Source organism: Triturus cristatus, chromosome 12, assembly GCF_964204655.1.
Source record: "Triturus cristatus chromosome 12, aTriCri1.1, whole genome shotgun sequence".
In the NCBI taxonomy this organism is placed as follows: domain Eukaryota; kingdom Metazoa; phylum Chordata; class Amphibia; order Caudata; family Salamandridae; genus Triturus; species Triturus cristatus.
Genome location: NC_140595.1, coordinates 740,666,404 through 740,686,902, shown reverse-complemented (window position 1 = coordinate 740,686,902; position 20,499 = coordinate 740,666,404). Strand labels below are relative to the sequence as shown.

The 20,499-nt window shown below is 45.6% G+C and overlaps 1 protein-coding gene across 1 annotated transcript in view; it reads right to left on the bottom strand.

Annotated features, from left to right (window-relative positions):
* LOC146782643 (uncharacterized) overlaps positions 1–20,499 on the bottom strand; it is a 277,862-nt gene that overhangs the window by 28,354 nt on the left and 229,009 nt on the right. Inside the window, exon 2 of the mRNA XM_085638040.1 lies at positions 6,291–6,338. Within this exon, the coding sequence (XP_085494166.1) occupies positions 6,291–6,338 (48 nt within the window). The remainder of the gene's footprint in view (positions 1–6,290; positions 6,339–20,499) is intronic.

Here is a 20,499-nt window from a genome sequence, read left to right as displayed (position 1 = left end):
TCTAAGATCTTAATAAACTTCATCTACTTCTACCTGGCCACGTCTACAGCGTCTACTTGTACATCCTGCACACGTGGGGCCAGCCCACTACATTTATGGCGACGATCTGGAGCTTATCTCACGCGAAAGGTAACATGAAGTCAACTAAGAATGAGGAGTGGACCAAGAGAACGTGTAGAAAAGAATTTTTGTCAAGTAAAATGAGATAAAAGAAACAAGCATCAAGAAAATAAAAGAAAAGAAAAGAAACCTGTTTAGTGACGCAGTTGAAGCCAAAGAAATATTTCAAGCATGCCTCTCTGCCCCACCAGTGTCCACCACACCGGACAGCCCTGCCCAGGCGTGCTGTGTTGTCATCTCTGGCGTCAACATCTCTTGGAAGTTCATCATCAAAGCTGCCTGTGTTAAGATGAAGATTTGTCAAACAGTACCTACTTGCCGTAAAAAATGTCTAAAGGGCATACAGAACCAAGGTATTTCAGAACCAAGGAATTTCAGTGACCGACTTTGATAGCAAGGATCATTCGTGACTGTTTAAACTACATTATGCCACAACCAACGTCGAGACTGCTACTACTAAAGTATACTCCGCCTATGGAACCTAGGTATTTTTATTTACTGCCTGTGTTTTTGCCTCAGTGAAAAATTCATTGATTGACACAAGATGTTGTATAGCTGACTGTCTTCGTGTGCTCTAACTTTTACTAGCGCTTCACCTGTGTGAGGTTTACTTGTGCCATTTCTCGGTATATTGGTCTACTGGCATTTTGAAAACTGTACGAAAGAACTTGTTTGAGTCCCAGAGTCTCTGCCGGATTTGGAGGAAAACCACACTCCGATTTTAATTAATTAACCTGAATATTTTCAAGCATGCTCCAAGGCCTGTTAGTATTGACAGTTACGCTTTGAAAAAACGCTTGCGCTTCTCACCTCGTTCTTGGTGTCACGCGGAGCGTCAAAGGAACCTTCATGATGTTTCCTCTTTCGTCATTTTGGAAATGCATGCTGCCTATGGACTTTTGCGAGCAAGAGCGCGCCGATTGCCACACGGCGCACGTATCTTCAACGTACCGGCATCTTGGAATTGGCGTGTGTAGATGTAGTAGCTTTTACAGTCAGCGGATTTTGTTTTCCTCCGATAAGGTGCCAACCACGTTTTGATCGCAAAAATAAAGTTAGTTGGAAAATAAAGTCGGCGATGATTGGGCACAGGTGCTGCAGTACCCGTGCAGTGAGAGCCTGAGGGAAATGTGCGCATCGACGTAACTAAGAGCAATTGGAAAATAAAAGGGAAAAGGACAACGAAATAAGAAGAAGCGGAGAAGTGCTGTCTTCATATTTATTAAAGGTACTGTGTTTTTTTATGGAGAAAATAATAAACGGTAGCAGTGGAAAAAAGAAAGAGGGTCAGCAGTAGGCATTCACCGTTAATTGAGGAAGCGACGAAGCGGTGTATTCATGTTTCCAATCTGCGTGTGCCTCATATTCATTTGAAGTGCTCAATTGTTCCTAGGAACGCCTGTCCCTCATCATCGCGGTGACAGGCACACCATTGACTTTTGTAATAGGAGTTCGTGGTACATGTTTTAGTAATTTCACGCAAAAAAAAAAGTTTTTTTTTCATAAGTGGAAGAATTTAATGCAAAAAATGTTTCACAAGAGAATTAATTTATCGCAAAAATGTTTCTTTCTTTCTACAATGTCTTGTGTTTGCTGTATGCCAACGTTGTTTTATAGCTATGTACAAGTTCTTGTTTTGTTGGCATGGGAGTGGGTATTAGTCCCATGTCTCTTATTTACGCATCCCTGCTTAAGGGATAGGGGTGGGTTTTTAGTCCCATGACCCTTGTTTCAAATGTTTTATCCCTGCCGGCCTAAGGGATAGGAGTGGGTTTTAGTCCCATTTACTCTTTAGATAGTTTATTCCCTGCTTAAGGATGGGAGTGGGTTTTAGTCCCATTTCCTCTTTAGATAGTTTATTCCCTGCTTAGGGATGGGAGTGGGTTTTAGTCCCATTTCCTCTTTAGATAGTTTATTCCCTGCTTAGGGATGGGAGTGGGTTTTAGTCCCATTTCCTCTTTAGATAGTTTATTCCCTGCTTAGGGATGGGAGTGGGTTTTTAGTCCCATCACCCCACGTTCACAGTAATTTATATGGGAATGGGTTTTAGCCCCATTTTTTTTTTTATAAAGGGGGTTTTAGTCCCACCTTTAAGTTTGGGTGTCAGTCCCATTTACTCTGTTATAGGGGGTTAGAGTCCCACCTATTTATAGGGGGTTAGAGTCCCACCTATGTCATTAGTAATGGGTACCAGTCTTATCTACTAAGTTTAAATGGGGTTTTAGTCCCACCTTTACGTGTATGTTGGGTATCAGACCTTTCATTTACGTTTTCGCTGTCTTCTGTGTGGGTAGCCATCTTTTGATGCCACACTGTGCTGTGTGTCGGTTTTACATGCTGCACGTGTCAGTGGGTTTCAGTCCCATGTGACGTATTATTTACATTTGGGTGTTAGTCCCAAACACGTGGGTTTTAGTCCCATAGTGTCCCTTACATGAGGGGTGGCGTTTGGGTTGTCGTCACAGTCTTTTCACGTGAGAAGTACTTCCTTGGGTGTCGTTCTACCCATAGGTTTTCTACCCGTAAGATTTTACTCTGGGTATCATATTCATTTGTCGTATGTGAGCTCTTATTTCACTTCTAAAATTGTTCTTTGTTCAGTATTAAGGGAAGGGGATGGTGTTAGTGTGTTGATCTATGCTTGCATCTTTCCTTTCTCCTTATTGTGTCTGTTTTCCCTCTCGTGATGTATTTCTACATGCATTCCTGGGTTTATGGACTATTCATATCTTGTGTACATTTCTGTATTTATTTGTTTGCTTATTAGTAGTTTGGGTTTATTTTAGGTTTGATTAATTTTCAGTGTAAAGGAAGAGGATGTGTAGTATCCTCAGGTCATGTTATTATGTGCCTTTCATTCTGTACCTAGCTGCTCAGCCAGTGTCAGGGTTCCGCGTAGAATGTTAGTGTGGGTGGAATGCTTGGATGCTAGAAGGCTGCTCCTGGTGGGGCTTAATGTATCTACATCTAAGATCTTAATAAACTTCATCTACTTCTACCTGGCCACGTCTACAGCGTCTACTTGTACATCCTGCACACGTGGGGCCAGCCCACTACAGATTCACAGATTATAATGAGAGCGCATGAAGATTTCCAAACGTAGAGACTTTGACTCAAACTTAAAGAGGGCTGGAGTATAATTCAATTCCCCAAAAAAGCCATTTACTCAGGGGGCATTTTCCAGTCATTTGCTGTCACTTGATACTGGGGCCAGAGATGTCCATAAACCTGCGCGTATGCCAAAAATAAACAGAGCAGCACTATTGTTTTAGGCGTGGTCGCGCACTTGAAGTAGACGTGACCGCGGGTGCAGAGATGGAAGAACGCGGCTGCGAATTCAATTCAAACGCGGCCGCGAATTTAAAGAAATTATGACGGGGCCGCAAAGTCAATATAAACGCGGCCACAAGTTCAAAGGGTAAATGACGCGGCCGCGAATTACCTTCAAACGCGGCCGCGAAGTTACAAACGCTGCCCATAACAATGAAAAATTGGTGCTGCCCGGTAAATGCCTTTCACACTAGTGCGCCATAACAGGCAAACACACATCCACAAAAAGAATCAGGAATCGGCAGCGAGCCAGCTGGCAAAAGAAAAGAAACAAAAAAGGATTGGCAGCAAAACAATATAAGATTAAGTACCTCCACAGGAAAACAGGTTTCAGCAACTGCAAGGATGATCTCCATGAAAGAACAGGAAGTGGGCGTGGGCTAAGGTTGTAGTTCAGAAAGCCAAGCACTGGGTCCATCTGCTGGCCTGCAGTTATAACCTTAAGGGAGAGTGTATAAATTCCTTCCTTCTTCAGCATGGCAAGGGATCCTCGCAAAACGTTCTCTATCTCTGCAGAGCAGGCATTACTACTCTTAACTAACAGTGGGGCCATTTGATAGTACAAGAGGCTTGAGCTGTAACACCGTCCGTCATTAAACCGTGGCATATCAAATTACTTTGTTACAGAGATGAGTGCAGTCCAGCCCAATGATAAGATGGAGACCAAAAGCGAAACAGAGTGACAGACTTGTTGGATAGAACCTCACTTTATTGCTGCAAATACATTTTTTAGAGTTGTGCACAACTCCTCCAGCACTTGTCACCCTTCACTGCCACTGAGTATGGATTGCAATTTGTGTTGAACAAGAAAGAGGTGCACCGAAAGGATTACATTTTAGTCCATAGTGATTTCTTGAAAAATGTTCTTTATTTTAAATCACAAAAAAAAGGCCAACACGTTTCGTTCCCAAAATGAACCTGTGAAACTTCATCAAGGCTGTAACAAATAACATAAATAGCCATAAGAGACATGAAATGGCTGATGGACATAACTAATAACAAACAAATTACAAAACAAACACTGACATCACCTTCTGACGTACGTCTTATCATCATTAAACAAAAATATACATTATAAGGCACTTAACACACTGTAAAAAAATCACTAATAAAAAAATACACAAACTAGTTTGATGGTTGTTCTCTGTACAACAAAAGATATGTGTGCAGTATGAGTCACATAAATACTCCCACATGAAGACAAACATAATCTTACTATATTGAGACAGTTTTTTTTAATTCTAAAGTCTTAAGCCTACTTTTACCCTGATACAAATGTGATTTGATTTAATTTAAATAAATGCATTATATTAAAATGCTGAAGTTCTTAACTCATCCATTAAAGACAATAAGTACCGTCCAAAGTTCACCCTACAACATGATGAAGATAATAACATGGGGAAATCCATAATCATTTAATGGCTCACTGTATTAGATATAAACATCTGTTTAAGATAGTATAAAAGGAGAGAAACAGAAAGAATGGGTGAGCCTCTGGTAAAGTATAGTGACAGACCCTATGAAAAAGAATCCATATATAGAGTTTTATTTTGACATGATATTATCATCACACCCGGTATTAATCCTAGCTCTTACCTTAATAAGGTAAAGTTCTAATGTGCCATTAGGATACATCATAAAAGTAGATTTTAAGTCTTTTGATAGCAGTATGCTTCAATTTTTACAGTTTAACACCTGGATTAGAAACATAGTAAAACTTAGGAGCAGAGTGAGTGTGAGGCTTTAGCTAAAATAGCTGCTAAATAAATCTATACACGTGAAGATTACTTAATAAACACGATTAGGCCGAATGGACCCATGATCCCCAAAGGTGCAGGGACATTCATCCTCAGCTTATCAAAACCCCCATGATATCTGACGCCATCTGTCCCTGTCGGATCCGCACAGAAAATACCTGCTCCGAAGCCTACAAGTTGCTCCACCCACGAACACACCCACGCTCGTGCTTTACATTGCCACATCCAATCAACCAACCCGCAGGCATTATGCACCTTAGAAACCTCCTTGCCCGCGTAGCGACACATAAAAACGAGTACTATCCTATACATATCTTCCACGATATGGGACTATATAAAACCCCTCAGGTGATAATTGTTTGGTTTAGTATATAAAACAGAACTGGCCCCAGTGGATCAGTAAAAGTGCAGATGACATATGCCTAGAAAAACTGCCCTAGTTGTGCAGCCCAATACGGCGGCCTGAGCATGATCCCATGGAAATCGCCAACACTACCGGAAGATCTGGTTACATTCTTCTGATCTTATTAATAAATATTTTTTAACTGAAGATGGCCCCATGCCCGTGGCCGAAGGGAAACCCGTCTTAAGGGTTGATAGCTGCTAAGTCGCAGCCTAACAGGATTACTAAAAAACACGGTGTCACAACGAACTACAAGGGATCAGTCATAAGTTTCCCCAGGACAAACATAATGGCTAATTCCGTTCATGTAACCCACATACCTTGATACGCGTGAGGATTCTCCTCCTGTGGATCTGTAGGATTATGTAAAAAAAAGCGCCTCCACCACAGTTTAAATACTCAATTATCAACAGGTGAGGGCGTGTGACGTTATGTGTCACAGGACGCCCTGTCAATTACCATACCCGGAAGGTTGCTGGGTGGAGGTGCTGGTGTTGGCCATCTTTAAATGGCACAAGATAACAGTGTCAAATGTACAAACTTAAAACGAAACCAAACCGTTGCTCTTGTGTCCTTCCAGGCAAATAAAGCATATTTTGCTTTTATCTGCTTTGGTGACCTACCTGCGTGTACATGAGTATGACCCCATTAGTAAAGTTATTTTTTAAGAAAATACTTACCAAATTTTTTGATCCCGGTCTCTTCTGTTCCTTCATGGAGAGCTGGAACTAAAAGAACAGAGAGAGTTGGTATGTAACTGAGACAAGCTCAAAGCCCTCCAAATAATGCAAAGCAGAATAGAGAATGTCAGACCACAGACTTTTCTATCCTGAATAGCATGTCAAACACAGATATATTGTTGTTATAATTCCAGTCATATGGAAATATATACATTAGAACAAGGCATGTATACCTCTCAGAGGTTCACAGGTATTTATGGTTGAAAGCCCAGACACAGTAACTCAGGAAATAGGTGCACAGACCAATGATGGGCAGACAAATATTTATTATCAATGTCTTACTAGATGTTCAGGCACTATTGTAACATAATTTGATGGGTTAAAATTATAACAAGGACATTAACACAATGAACAAAGTCAGAAGAAATAATACAAAAAGCAGAATCAATGACATTGTATGTCTTCAGTTAGATTCGAAATATTTCAATTGTTTATTTAATCCCAAAACATGAAATCCTAAACTAAGCCAGACCCTGCTCTGGTTTATCTCAAAATAGCAAGATCCATATAGGTGTGATTGCGAAAAACAAACTAATGGACTTAATAAAATACTAACTAATGTATTGATATACACAATTAATGTACAACAGAAGGCTATGAGCAGGCTAATTTGTATAAAAATACTTTATATTGGTAGTAGTTTTATGCAGCATATGAAACAAAATATTTACGAAGGAGTGCTTAGTGTGATAAGTGAACATACAGTGCTCAAGATCCTGAAGCTGAATACCTCGGCTTAAAATACATTATACAGAGAAATGTTTTGAACATTGCTTTTTTTAGAACTCATCTCTATATTTTAATAAGAAATTGTTTTTGATCTTATCACTGGATTCTTTGTTTGTGATCACCTCTACACCATTTTTTGACTTCGAGCACTGTGTTCAATTACCACTCTGAGCACTCATTTGTAAATTTTTTCTTTCTTTTGCTGCCTAAAACCACTACTAAGAAAGTATTTTTATGCAAATTATATCTCAGCACTGTCTATCCTCTCACACCCCACTCCATCTGACTCCCAGATTCCATTCATTAGTGCATCTTCTAGATTTCCGACTTATAGGTATCACTTTCCAATAGGATAACATTGCTCTGAGACTCTCATGTTAACTGGACTGTATTCATTAACATTGCAGGCACTAGAATAGTGGAGTCATGGTAGGTTATACAGTGCGGTGATATTTTTGCCCTCCTGTTTATGTTTCCAGCTTTAAAAAGCACCAGCCAAATCCACCAGGACAGCAATATTGCATGAAGATACAAAACAGGCAGGTAAAAGGCAATAACATATGGGAAAGTAAATTGTAGACAAAACAATAAGATAGCTTTCAGACTTTGATCAGAATATGTTAAAGTTGTTATCAGGTCTTCGGTAGCTATTCTATGAAAGAGATGGACAACCTTGATACATTTATATCTTTGCCCCAGTTAAGGCTGAAAGCCCCTAAAAAGATGTTGTTAGCATCAAAACTTGTTATTGCAGCTAAGCGATCCATCAACTGTAGTAAGTAGTAAGTTGTCACCTGGTAGGTGGTACATAATGTGCGAGATTGCAGGTTTCCTTTCTGATGTTTTCTGCTTCAGTAGACAAACGTTGTGAAGAGGAAAGTTTTCTGATTTTTGCATTGAATGGATGATTTGCATATCACCACAACACCTCCACTCATTTTGTCTTCCCCTTTTAGGTGCACGATTCAGTACCCCGGGGGTAAGAGGAAGTTTAGTACTGACTAGAAGAGTGAGTTAGTGATTTTTCCTAGGAATAGTAAGTCAAAGTCAATTGAGTGTATCAAGTTTGCAGTTTCTTGATGAGGTTTGGCTTTTGATCTGCAGTTGTGGGGGTATGCTTTGAGAAAGGAGTACTCATTTTTTGGAATGGAAGAAATCAGAACCTAAATTAAGATGCAGGGATTTAACTTGAATCTGTTGGGACGTGACCAAGACTTTTGTCGCTCATCGTCACTGAGATACTTGAGAAGGATATGGTAGGCTTAAGAGATAGAGGAGTGTTACACCTTAACATTTGATTAATAATGCCTAATTTGTAGAGGAGGAAAGTCTAATTTATTAGCAATACAGTTTGACAGAACAATGTGACTCCACTGTGTTGAGAAAGAAGTTTGAGATATTGGGTAGGTCATTTCTTAAGCTGTTAAGAATTACCAGTTTTCTGGTACCCGAGTGTGAGATCTGTATGTAGGGTTGTGAAGGATTAATCTAACATTAAGGAAGGAGTTTGCAATATAGGGCATATTAGATGCTCAAGGGGAGGCCCTTTGTGTGATAACATCGCAGACAAAAAACAAAAAAAAAGCACATGGGAGAGGGGCTGAAAGAAGAACATGTGCTTCCCATTGACAGTCTGCGAATGGTATAAACCAATTTTCAGGTAGTTCGCTTTGGTTCATTGCAGGTGATGTAAAAGAGGAGATGTTACAGGGGAGGTGAAAGAAGTGTCTGTAACACTTAGGTCCTAGGTGGAATACAAAGTAGGAGGCAAAGCTGGGATGGAAGGAGGTTTATTAAAGTATGACCAACAGGTAACGGGAAAGAGAAGGTGGGTAGATAGAAGACAGGAGGGGCAAGGGAGACGGAGAAGAAGAGTGGTTCATGGAGAAAGGAACTTTCTGAAAGCAAAAGAAGATTTGGATTTTTTTAAAGATGTTTATTTTAGTGTTTTTATATAAATAAAACATACAAGTACAACTTGGGCATACAGTTACTTCTGACAGACACAGTACAGCAACGGAGTACACACAAGGATGTACTTTGACTTACAGGAGAGGCACAGGGCAGAAAGAGAATCACCCAGGGTCATACCATAACATCTCTGCTCTTAAGTACCCCTTCCCTGCCCACGCAGGTTAGTCCAGAAGATTCTCAGCAGTTGTGTTGGTGGTATACTGGTCATCAACCATGGTGGTCAGTTCCTGTAACATTTAGGTCCAAACCTGACAATCCTCCCCCACTTGGTCGTAGGTTCTGACTTTGCGCATGTTCTGTTTCTCCGCAAGAGCCCTTTCAGCTATGTCCTTGGTCAACAGCTAAAGAGAGGGACTTATAGGGGGAAGTAATCCAATAGCCACTCTCCTCTTCGCTATAACCAATCAAAGTAGTGTCATTTTGTATTACATTTTACCATTTGTGTGGAATGCGAAAATATTTAGGCAACAGTGCCTAATATTGACCTCAAGTGTAATATGAGTGGCCATTCATAGCTGGTAAACTATCCCATTCAGTATAATTCTATGTGTAAAGCTCCATAGTATATGTAAAAAATCTGCTCCCCTTGCACTGGTATGCAGACAGAATATCGAGTTGGAAATGTTGACTTACACAAATATCGAGCTGGAAATATCGTGACACAGAAATATCGACAGAAAGAATATCGTGGTCAAGAATATCAAATTTAAGGTAAGAAATATTGTTTTCAAACATATAAAAGTCATTAATATCGTTTTTAAAAATATAGAAGTCATTAATATCGTTTGCAAATATTAAGGGGCCGATTCCGATCCTGTAAAACCCGTGTACGAACCGTCGGACGGAGCGTTTTCTCCGTCCGACTCGTACCCGGGAAAAACACCTTACAAACCCACAAGTACGATTCGTACAGAAACACCATTTCCGTACGAATCGTAAAAAACACCAACCGGCTAAAACATACCCACAATTCCGATCCGGGACACCGTGTATGCGACATTCGCACGGAGTCAGGCAGAGTTTTACGGACCAGCAAGTACGATTCGTACCCACAGCACTTCGCACGGCAATATTTTTACGGGACCCAAAAAGTGCCGGAAAAGCTAAGTATGCCGCGATGACCGATGAAAAGGGGGCCCGGTACGCACCGTACCCCCATCCCTACACGTCTGCGCCGTACCCCAGCACCCCACCCTGTCCGCGCCGTACCCCAGCACCCCCCCATGTCCGCGCCATACCCCCATAGGTACGGAGCGTACCCCCACCCCCGTAGGTACGGTGCGTACCCCCAGCGCGTAGCGCTGGTGGTCCACACCGTACCTATGGGGGGTGGGGGTACGCTCCGTACCTACGGGGGTGGGGTGGGGGTATGCTCTGTACCTACGGGGGTGGTGGTACGCACCGTACCTACGGGGGTGGTGGTACGCACCGTACCTAAGGGGGTGGTGGTAGGCACCGTACCTACGGGGGTGGTGGTACGCACCATACCTACGGGGTGGGGTGGGGGTACGCTCCGTACCTACGAGGGTGGTGGTACGCACCGTACCTACTGGGGGTGGAGGAAGCTCCATACCTACGGGGGTGGGGTGGGGGTACGCTCCGTACCTACGGGGGTGGTGGTATGCACCGTACCTATGGGGTGGTGGTACGCACCGTACCTACGGGGCTGGGTGTGCTGCGCGTACTTGGGGGTGCGGCTGGGGGTACGACGCGTACGTGGGGGGTGGGCTGGCGGTATGGCGCGTACTTGGGGGTGGGGCTGGGGGTACAGCGCGTACGTGGGGGGTGGGCTGGGGGGTGTTCGGCGCATATGCGGGCACATGTTTGGACGTCTCCATGGTTGCCATGGGAGTTCGCTCCGTACGGTGTTTTTTCCACACGGTTGTGCATTCGGACAGACGGGACGGATCGTACTTGCGAACTCTGACTTCAGTTTACCGATTCGTACGTAAAACTGTCCGGGGACGTGTCGGACACTGTTTCCGACTCGAGGACGTGTCGGGGAATTTTCCCAATGGGATTCGTATGGATTTTTTAACATACGAATCGTACTTGCCAGTTTTAAAATATTTTTTGTGTGTGGGTTTTACTTTTATACGAATAAAGGGTGGGGAGTAAATTACTTTTACTTAGTTTATAATTAGTTGTTAAAAACTGTACCTTTTGTTTAATTTAAAACAAGTTTCAATTGGTTAATTCATTTTTTTACAGTTTAATTTTAGCTGTGGGTTGTGGGGATTATTGGGATAAAGTGTAGGAAGTTAATTCATTTTTATGAGTTTTTAATTTATTTTGTAATTAATAGTATTTATTTAATTGGTAATTAATTATGTAAGTAATTATTTAAAAATTTTAGATGTGGGTTGTGAATTGTGTGGTGTTATAGAGTAGGAAATAAAAAAAGTAAACTTTTGTAATAATTATTGTTTTTGTTTCTAAATAATTTCTAATTTAAAATATTTATATGTTTGAAAAGTATTGTTTATTTTATTTAATATAATATTTGTAGGTATTTGTCATTTGTATTTAACATTATAATATGTATTGTTTCAATTTTTAATATTAAATATATTTGTATCTTAATTTTTAACATATTTATATATTGGTTTTTTTATTTGGTTTTTAAAATATTTTTGCTGTTGTTAATATTTTGTTTGTTTTTAATTTTGAACTGACTGGAGTGAGAAAATGAATTCTTACCACTCCGCAATCCAACACTTTCCCTACTGTTGAACTGATTGGAATCGGAATAGTAAATTTTATCCTGCCACTATCCAACACTTTCCCTACTGTTGCACTCACTGGAGTGGGAATAGTAATTTTTACCACTCCGCTATCTAACACTTTCCCTACTGTAATACCTATTGGAGTGTAAATAGTAATGTTTGCCCCTCCTCTATCCAACACTTTACCTATTGTTGCACTCACTGGAGTGGGAATAGTAATTTTTACCCCTCCGCTAGCTAACACGTTCTCTACCGTTACACTAACTGGCGTGGGAATAGTACATTTTATCCTTCTGCTATCCAACTCTTTCCCAACTGTTGCAGTCACTAGAGTGGGAATAGTAATTTTTACCCTTCCTCTATCCAACACTTTCCCTACTGTTGCACTCACTGGAGTGGGAATAGTAATTTTTACCTCTCCGCTATCTAACACTTTCCCTACTGTAATACCTATTGGAGTGTAAATAGTAATGTTTACCCCTCCTCTATCAAACACGTTACCTATTGTTGCACTCACTGGAGTGGGAATAGTAATTTTTACCCCTCCGCTAGCTGACACGTTCTCTACTGATACACTAACTGGCATGGGAATAGTACATTTTATCCTTCTGCTATCCAACTCTTTCCCAACTGTTGCAGTCACTAGAGTGGGAATAGCAATTTTTACCCGTCCTCTATCCAACACTTTTCCTACTGTTACACTCACTGTAGTGGGAACAGTAATTTTTACCCATCTGCTATCCAACACTTTCCCTACTGTTACACTCACTGGAGTCGAAATAGTAATTTATACCCCTCTGCTATCCAACACTTTCCCTACTATTACAATTATTCGAGTGGGAATAGTACATTTTATCCCTCTGCAATCCAACAATTTCCCTATTGTTGCACTAATTGAGTGGGAATAGTAATTTTTACCCCTCTGCTATCCAAAATTTCCCTACTGTTACACTTATTGGAGTGGGAATAACATTTTTTACCCCTGCGCTATCCAACACTTTCCCTATTGTTGCACTCACTGGAGTGGGAATAGTAATTTTTACCACTCCTCTATCCAATACTTTCCCTACTGATACCCTCACTGTAGTGGGAATAGTACGGTTTACCCCTCCGCGATCCAACACTTTCCCTATTGTTGCACTCACTGGAGTGGGAATAGTATTTTTTACCCCTCCGCTATCCAACACTTTCACTATTGTTGCACTCAGTGGAGTGGAAATAGTAATTTTTACCCCTCCACTATCCAACACTTTCCCTACTGTTGCACTGACTGGAGTGGGAATAGTAATTTTTACCCCTCCACTATAACTTAAGTTTAAAGATTTGTAAATAGTTTAATGTTTTAATTTATAATAGAATGTTTAAAAAAAATAAAAATTATGTTATTGGTGGTAGGTTACACAGTGCGGTGATATATTTGCCCTATGCCCTAGTCACACTGTTTATGTTTGCAGTTTTATATAGCACCAGCCAGATCCACCAGGATAGCAATATTGCATGAAGATACAAAACAGGAAGGTAAATAGCAATAAAATATATGTGTGTGTGTGTGGGTGTGTGCGCGTGTGTGTGTGTATGTGTATATATATATATATATTTATATAATTTAATAATACAATACATTAACATGAATAGTTTATTATGGTGCCGATTCCGATCCGTTAAAAAAAATTACCTTACCGTATCCGTATTTTTTTACATACGAATCGTACAAGTCCCGTAGAACCGGTGAAGTACGATTCGTACGTGAGAAATACATACGAATCACTTCGGGAAAAGTCTACGAGACGTCCCCGGACAGTTTTACATACAAATCGTAACACTGAAGTCCGAGCGCGCAAGTACGATCCGTACCGCCCTTCCGAAAACACAAGCGCATGGAAAAGGCCCCGTACGGAGCGAACGCCGTACCACTCGTATCCGGGTCAACTTGTGCCCGGGATACGAGTCGTACAGCCCCCCCCTCCTCCCCCCATATGTCAGCACCGTACCCTCCCCATGTCCGCACTCTACCCCAGCCCCATACGTGTACGTGCCGTACCCCACCACCGTAGCCCAGCCCAGTACGTGCACGCACCATACCCCACCACCGTACCCCAGCCCCGTACATGTACGCACCATACCCCACCACGGTACCACAGCCCCTTAATTGTACGCACCATACCCCACCACCGTACCCCAGCCCCGTACTTGGACGCACCGTACCCCAGCCCCGTACATGTACGCTCCGTACCCCAACTCCGTACCCCAGCCCCGTACATGTACGCACCGTACCCCAACACCGTATCCCAGCCCCATACATGTATGCACCGTACCCCACCACTGTACCCCAGCCCCTTACTTGTACGCATCGTACCCCAGCCCCGTACTTGGACGCACCGTAACCCAGCCCCATACATGTACGCACCATACCCCAACACCGTACCCCAGCCCCGTACATGTACGTACCGTACCCCAACACCGTACCCCAGCCCCGTACGTTTACGCACCGTACCCCACCACCGCACCCCAGCCCCGTCCTTGGACGCACCGTACCCCAGCACCGTACTTGTACGCACCGTACCCCAAGACCGTACCCCAGCCCCATACTTGGACGCACCGTACCCCACCACCGTACCCCAGCATCGCGTATGTACGAACTGTACAACAACATTGCATATGTGAGCACTGTACAACAACATCGCGTATGTGCACACCTTAAATACGCTAAAACGACTCGTACAGAACCAGGACACTGTAAAACAGCACAAGGAGGGTCAATTCGACACAACACCACAAAACATGTCTACAGTAGAAAAAACATCTAAAAGACTGACCTGGCACATCCAAACAGGCAAACAGAGGCCCAAACTCACAACCACCTCTTATAACACACCCACCAAAATTTCAAACCCAGCCACACCCACAAATGGACCAATAAAAAGGGCCCACACTCACAAACCATGAGCCTTTGCAACAGACCCACTGCTGACAGACACCACACACAAACAACTGCACCCATACACCTTAACTTACACACCTCACAACCTCCTTCACACATACCCCCTCTACACATTCACACACACACCTACACATTCACACCCACAACCATCCACACCCACACCCCACACCATGCCCACAGACAAGAATCCAAAGTTCACAAGGGAGGAGCTGTACATCCTTGTCAACTAAGTCATCAGAGTCGAACCACAGCTCTTTGGAACATTGGTCAGACAGACCAGCATAGCCGAAAAATCACACCTGTGGCAGAGGATCGTCGATGGGGTGAATGCTGTTGCGCCCATCAGAAGGACCAGGAATGAATGCAAAGCCAGGTGGTACGATCTGCGGAGGGCAGTCAAGCGCAAAATTAACGAGTACTACGCCCAGAGCAACATCACTGGAGGTGGGCTGCCCCGCAGACCGGTACATTACCATCCCTGGGAGGAGAAGGTGATGGCCCTGCTTCCGCCGGTGGGAGTACACGGAGTCAAAGGAGTTGCCGAGCCTGGTGAGTACACAAACAACTTACGTAACATGGGGGGTAATGGCATCCACACCCCACCTACAACAAATGCACTCACCTACCCCCAAGCCCTCCCCGGACACAACCACACTCAAAAACAACGCTCATGCCATTAACATGTGTATGCCCCATTCACAAAGCAAGGCCATGCCATGTCCCAGGCTACACAAACCACAAACCCAAGACTGGATGTCCGGGATGCTGGGAGGGTGGGGATCACAAAACATATTGTACAACTCAGAAACAGACACCATTGCCCTCAGCCCATATGGCCCAGGTACATACCCATGCACCATGCTCAATGCACGGGGACTGGCAAAGTACTGACAAGGTAGCTGACACTTGGCCCTGCTGTAGGCAGCACAAGGCCCTCCTGTGACCACTGCAAACTCAAACACAAACGCAACAAGCTCAGATATCTAGGACAGGAACTCACACTCACTGACATGTCAGCATGCTCCATGGGGGGACAGATACATCACCTGGGAGACCCACTGCCAAATCACACTACACCCACTAGCAGGCACCGTCAATCAATCAACAATCGATCAGGGTACTTGTAAGGCGCGCTACTGACCCGTGAGGGTCTCAAGGCGCTGGGGGGGTTTCCACTACTGCTCGAAGAGCCAGGTCTTGAGGAGTCTTCTGAAGGCAAGTAGGTCTTGGGTCAGTCGTAGGTGGGTTGGGAGCGTGTTCCAGGTCTTGGCGGCGAGGTAGGAGAAGGATCTGCCGCAGGCGGTTGTACGTTGGATGCGGGGGACAGCTGCGAGGGCTAGGCTGCCAGAGCGGAGCTGGCGGGTGAGGGTGTAGAAGCTGAGTCTGATGTTCAGGTAGGCTTGTCCGGCGTTGTGGAGTGCCTTGTGTGCATGGGTGAGGAGCTTGAAGGTGATCCTCTTGTCGATGTGGAGCCAGTGCAGGTCACTCAGGAGGGGAGTGATGTGGCTGTGGCGGGAGGCGTTGACGATCAGTCGTGCAGAGGCGTTTTGGAAGCGTTGTAGCCGCCGTTGGTGTTTGGATGGGAGTCCTGCGTAGAGTGCGTTGCCGTAGTCCAGTCTGCTGCTGATGAGGGCCTGTGTCACTGTTCTACTTGTTTCGGTCGGGATCCACCTGTAGATCCGGCGGAGCATGCGTAGGGTGTTGTAGCAGGAGGAGGAGACGGCGTTGACCTGCTTGGACATGGAGAGGGAGGATGCGAGGATCAATCCTAGGTTGCGTGCGTGGTCGGTGGGTGTCAGTGCTGTCCCCAGAGCGGTCGGCCACCAGGAGTCGTCCCAGGCTGAGGGTGTGGGTCCGAGGATGAGGACCTCCGTCTTGTCCGAGTTCAGTTTCAGATGGCCGCTCCTCATCCAGTCGGCGATGGCCCTCAGACCCTCGTGGATGTTTGTTTTGGCGGTGTGAGGGTCCTTGGTGAGGGAGAGGATGAGCTGGGTGTCGTCGGCGTAGGAGATGATGTTGAGGTTGTGGTGGCGGGCCACTTGTGTGAGGGGGGCCATGTGGATGTTGAACAGCGTCGGGCTGAGGGATGATCACTCACCCCTTACACAAGCACACACCCCCCGGGGCAGCCAATGGAGTTACCGACTCTCACAATGGACATGTGACACAACAAGATCAAGCTACAGCCAAAGAAGCTTCCAAGCCCAAATTCGACATGTCAAACACCCTGGAGAACATTTCAATCAGTCCCCTGCAACATACCCATCCACAAGTGAACATTGATGTGAATGCTAGGCACATACAACTACCTGGAGGAACTGTGGCAACTAGAATATGTGTATGAAACATGGATATCGCATTAAACAGCATTAACATTGTCTCTCTCTCACACACAGGGCAACGTCATGGATCTCCCCCCAACAATGGGGGGGAAGTACCACAGTCCCAGGCTCGGGAGGAACCTGATCCCACCGGCAGCGACACCTCACAACACTCCGCGGATGACCCCAACCCACCTGGCCCCTCCGGTGTCCAAGCCCCTGCAGCACCTGCTTCAGGTACATCTGTGCCAACCACCACCCCCATTACTGCCACATCCCAGGAGACACCCAGGAGCCCTGCCCACACTGAACAACTGAGCCAGTCTGACCTGGAGGGATAAGGTTCGCCGGGCACCCAGGAGGAGGCAGACAACCCCGCAACTGCCATCCCTCAGGGGTCCTTTAGACCCGATGTGCCCACAACGGCAGGCCAGGCTCGTGTGGGCAGGGGTGGTGGGAGTGGAGGCAGACGGAGGCGAGAACCTGACCAGACAGCTGAAGGGACCGGTATGTCTCACGTACGCAACATCATGGAGGCATACCGGCATGACACCAGGGCCATCAGTCAGGTAGTGGCGACCCTCACAGACATTAAGACTCAGCAGGCCGAGCAACACGCCAGTCAACAACAACACCAAGGATGGATGGAGGCAAGACTGGCTGAGCTCCTGGTGGTGCAAACAGACATAAGCCGTTCACTCCGTCGGATCGCCAACAACATGGCCAACCCTCCCTGTGCCACCAGGCGAAGACCAACACCAGCCACAGGGAGGGAGTGAGGAGGAGGAGGATTCGTCTGACGGAGCGTCCCAAGCATCGTCAAGGCCTGCATCTGAAGGTCCACGGAGGAAGGTGGGTCGTCCACGGAAAAGACCGTGAGAGGCAGCGGACCATCCACATCTCCCAGGTCACCTGTCCTGGCACCTGGCCTTCATGCGCAACAGCAGCACCTCATTCACTGACATTCGCTGCCACATGGACTTGCTGGTCACAGTCTGACCAATGATGACCAACACTGTGGTCTGGACTCTGATGACTTCAAATGCCAAGGATCCCATCTCCCCCTGTGAACTGTGGATTCTATGCATCCCACCGAGAATAAAACTATTTATTCATTATTAGATGTTGCAGTCGTTTTGCATTAGTCCACAACATACGTGTGGGTAAATGTCAAACTATGCCTGAGTGTTGAACTAATCCAGCCATCCATACCCTGGGATCTGAGTCCGGTACAGGACACACATGGGTTACAATGTATCATCCAATACAGCCTAGGAGCCCAATACTCACCCATGATGGCCTCAAGCTGCTGAGGGGGGCTTGCAATACTGTGCGGACAGACCAATCAGGAAGAGGATGATGAAGGCCTAGACGTCATGGCTCATGTGGAGGTTCCCGGGGAGGGAGTCCCAGGTATGTTTGGCCAGGTGGGAGAACCATCTCCTTCATGCTGGAGTTTTGTGGATGTGAAGAATGGTGGCCAGGCCAAGTTCGGATGCATAGAGTTGGGCCAACGGGGTTTTGGATAACAGACGTACAAGGTTGATTTTGGGGTCTGGGATTGGTGACTGTCTCCTAAGTGTGTTTGAGGAGTGTGAAGGTCATCCTGCAGCACACAGTGATCCCTTGCAGCTATCTCAGGTGGACGGTGATGTGGATGGGGTGTGGGATGTTGAAGCTGAGGTGTGTAGATGCACCCTGGATGTGTACAAGTTTCCCGTGAGTTTGGATGTACTTCCTCCGTAGAGGGCGGGGCAGTAGTTGACACGGCTGGTGTCGTGGACCTGGGGGATGGTCTGTTTTTCCTTGGAGTGGATCTATCTGTGGATCGTGTGCATCATGCAGAGGGTGTTGCAGCATGAGGTACAGATGCTGGTGATTTGCATGGCAAATGTGAGTGACAAATCCATGATGCACACCATCTTGTGTGCGTCGGCACTGGGTGCTTGTGCAGGGCCCCTGTGGGTGGGACACAAGGAGTTGAGCCAGCTGTAAGGGGACAATCCTCAGATGATTACCTCAGTCCTGTTCAAGTCCAGCCTCAGGTGGCTGATGTTCAGCCATTCATCCACGGACCTCATGCCTTCTTGAATGTTGGAACTGGCAATGGCTGCGTCTTTGGTGATGGTGAGGAGCAGCTGGGTGTCAATGGCATACGACATGATGATGAGGTTGTGTGCGCATGTGATGGTGGAGAGGGGGGTCCTGAACACATTGAAGATTGACACGCTGAGAGATGATCCCTGGGCCATGTGCCAGATGATGCCACTATACTACATGCTGAAGGCTTGAGTCCCACTCCCATGGCCTTGCTGGTGGACGGAGCCGGTGTGGAGTAGGAGGGACATGATCTGGTTGGTGTGACAGGGCCTGGAAGGCGGGGCAGCACTGTGTAGGCAGTTGGAGTTGCACAATCAGCATGCAAAGGTGTCGTGTGTGCGCTTAGGGTATGCCTGAGAGCAGGTGGTTGATTTTCGGATGCACATTGCTTGGAGGGTGGCTGCAACATCAGACTGTAGTGTGATGTGGGTCATGCAAGGACATGAGGCTCATGCAATGTGCACGTTGCATGTGCTGACGGTCCTGCCTTTGGCACCGCGTGGCCGCAACAGTGGCACAGACAAGATGATGACAGCCAAATGAATGGGTGGAGGGAGGCAGGGAGGAGCATCTTTGAGGCGTGTGTGTTGCCGAATCCCGCTACTTTGTGTGCCCTGCTGCCGGGGCCGCAGCAGCAGGCGGCATGTCCTGGAAACTATGCCAAAAGTAGCACACAAAGACAAGGATGTCAGAAAGGACAACTGCAACAGGCGTATGTAAAGGAGTGTCCGGTTACCCATGGCACACCCAGAGAAAATGGATGCATAATCACCAAAGATGACTGACACAGGATCAGGAAACAGAAGGCCGAGCTGCGCACATGAGACACACCCTCAGCAGGCGTTGACGGCCCGTCGTGGGGACCAACATGCCCAAATACATACACAACCATGGACTTCGTGCACAATAGAGATTCTAACCCATGAAGAAATGCATGCATGTAGCCAAACTACACATAGACTCATATGCACAATCTTTGACAACTATGCCAGAGATGCCGCATGCAACGTGGCAAGAGACCTGTATTGACAGAAATGAGGCACCTTGGAGGGTGAGGAACACCTTTATTACTCAGGCTCACACTAAGGGAAATGCATCAATATGAACAGACTCACAGGTCATTTGCCTGAACATGTGTGACCTACACTGGACACCCCCTTCACAACACAGATGTTGTAAATCCAAATGGCCTGGCACACAAGTTAAGGGGATGAGCCAAACACCCCCTGCTGCACACGGAGAGGCTGCAATTCCCCATTGAGCCTCTTATGGGGATGTCCCACACTATGTCCACCCGTAGCATCCCGTATGTTTCAGAGGGAAGTTTTACACACATTGATGCCTTCATCAGAATCCAC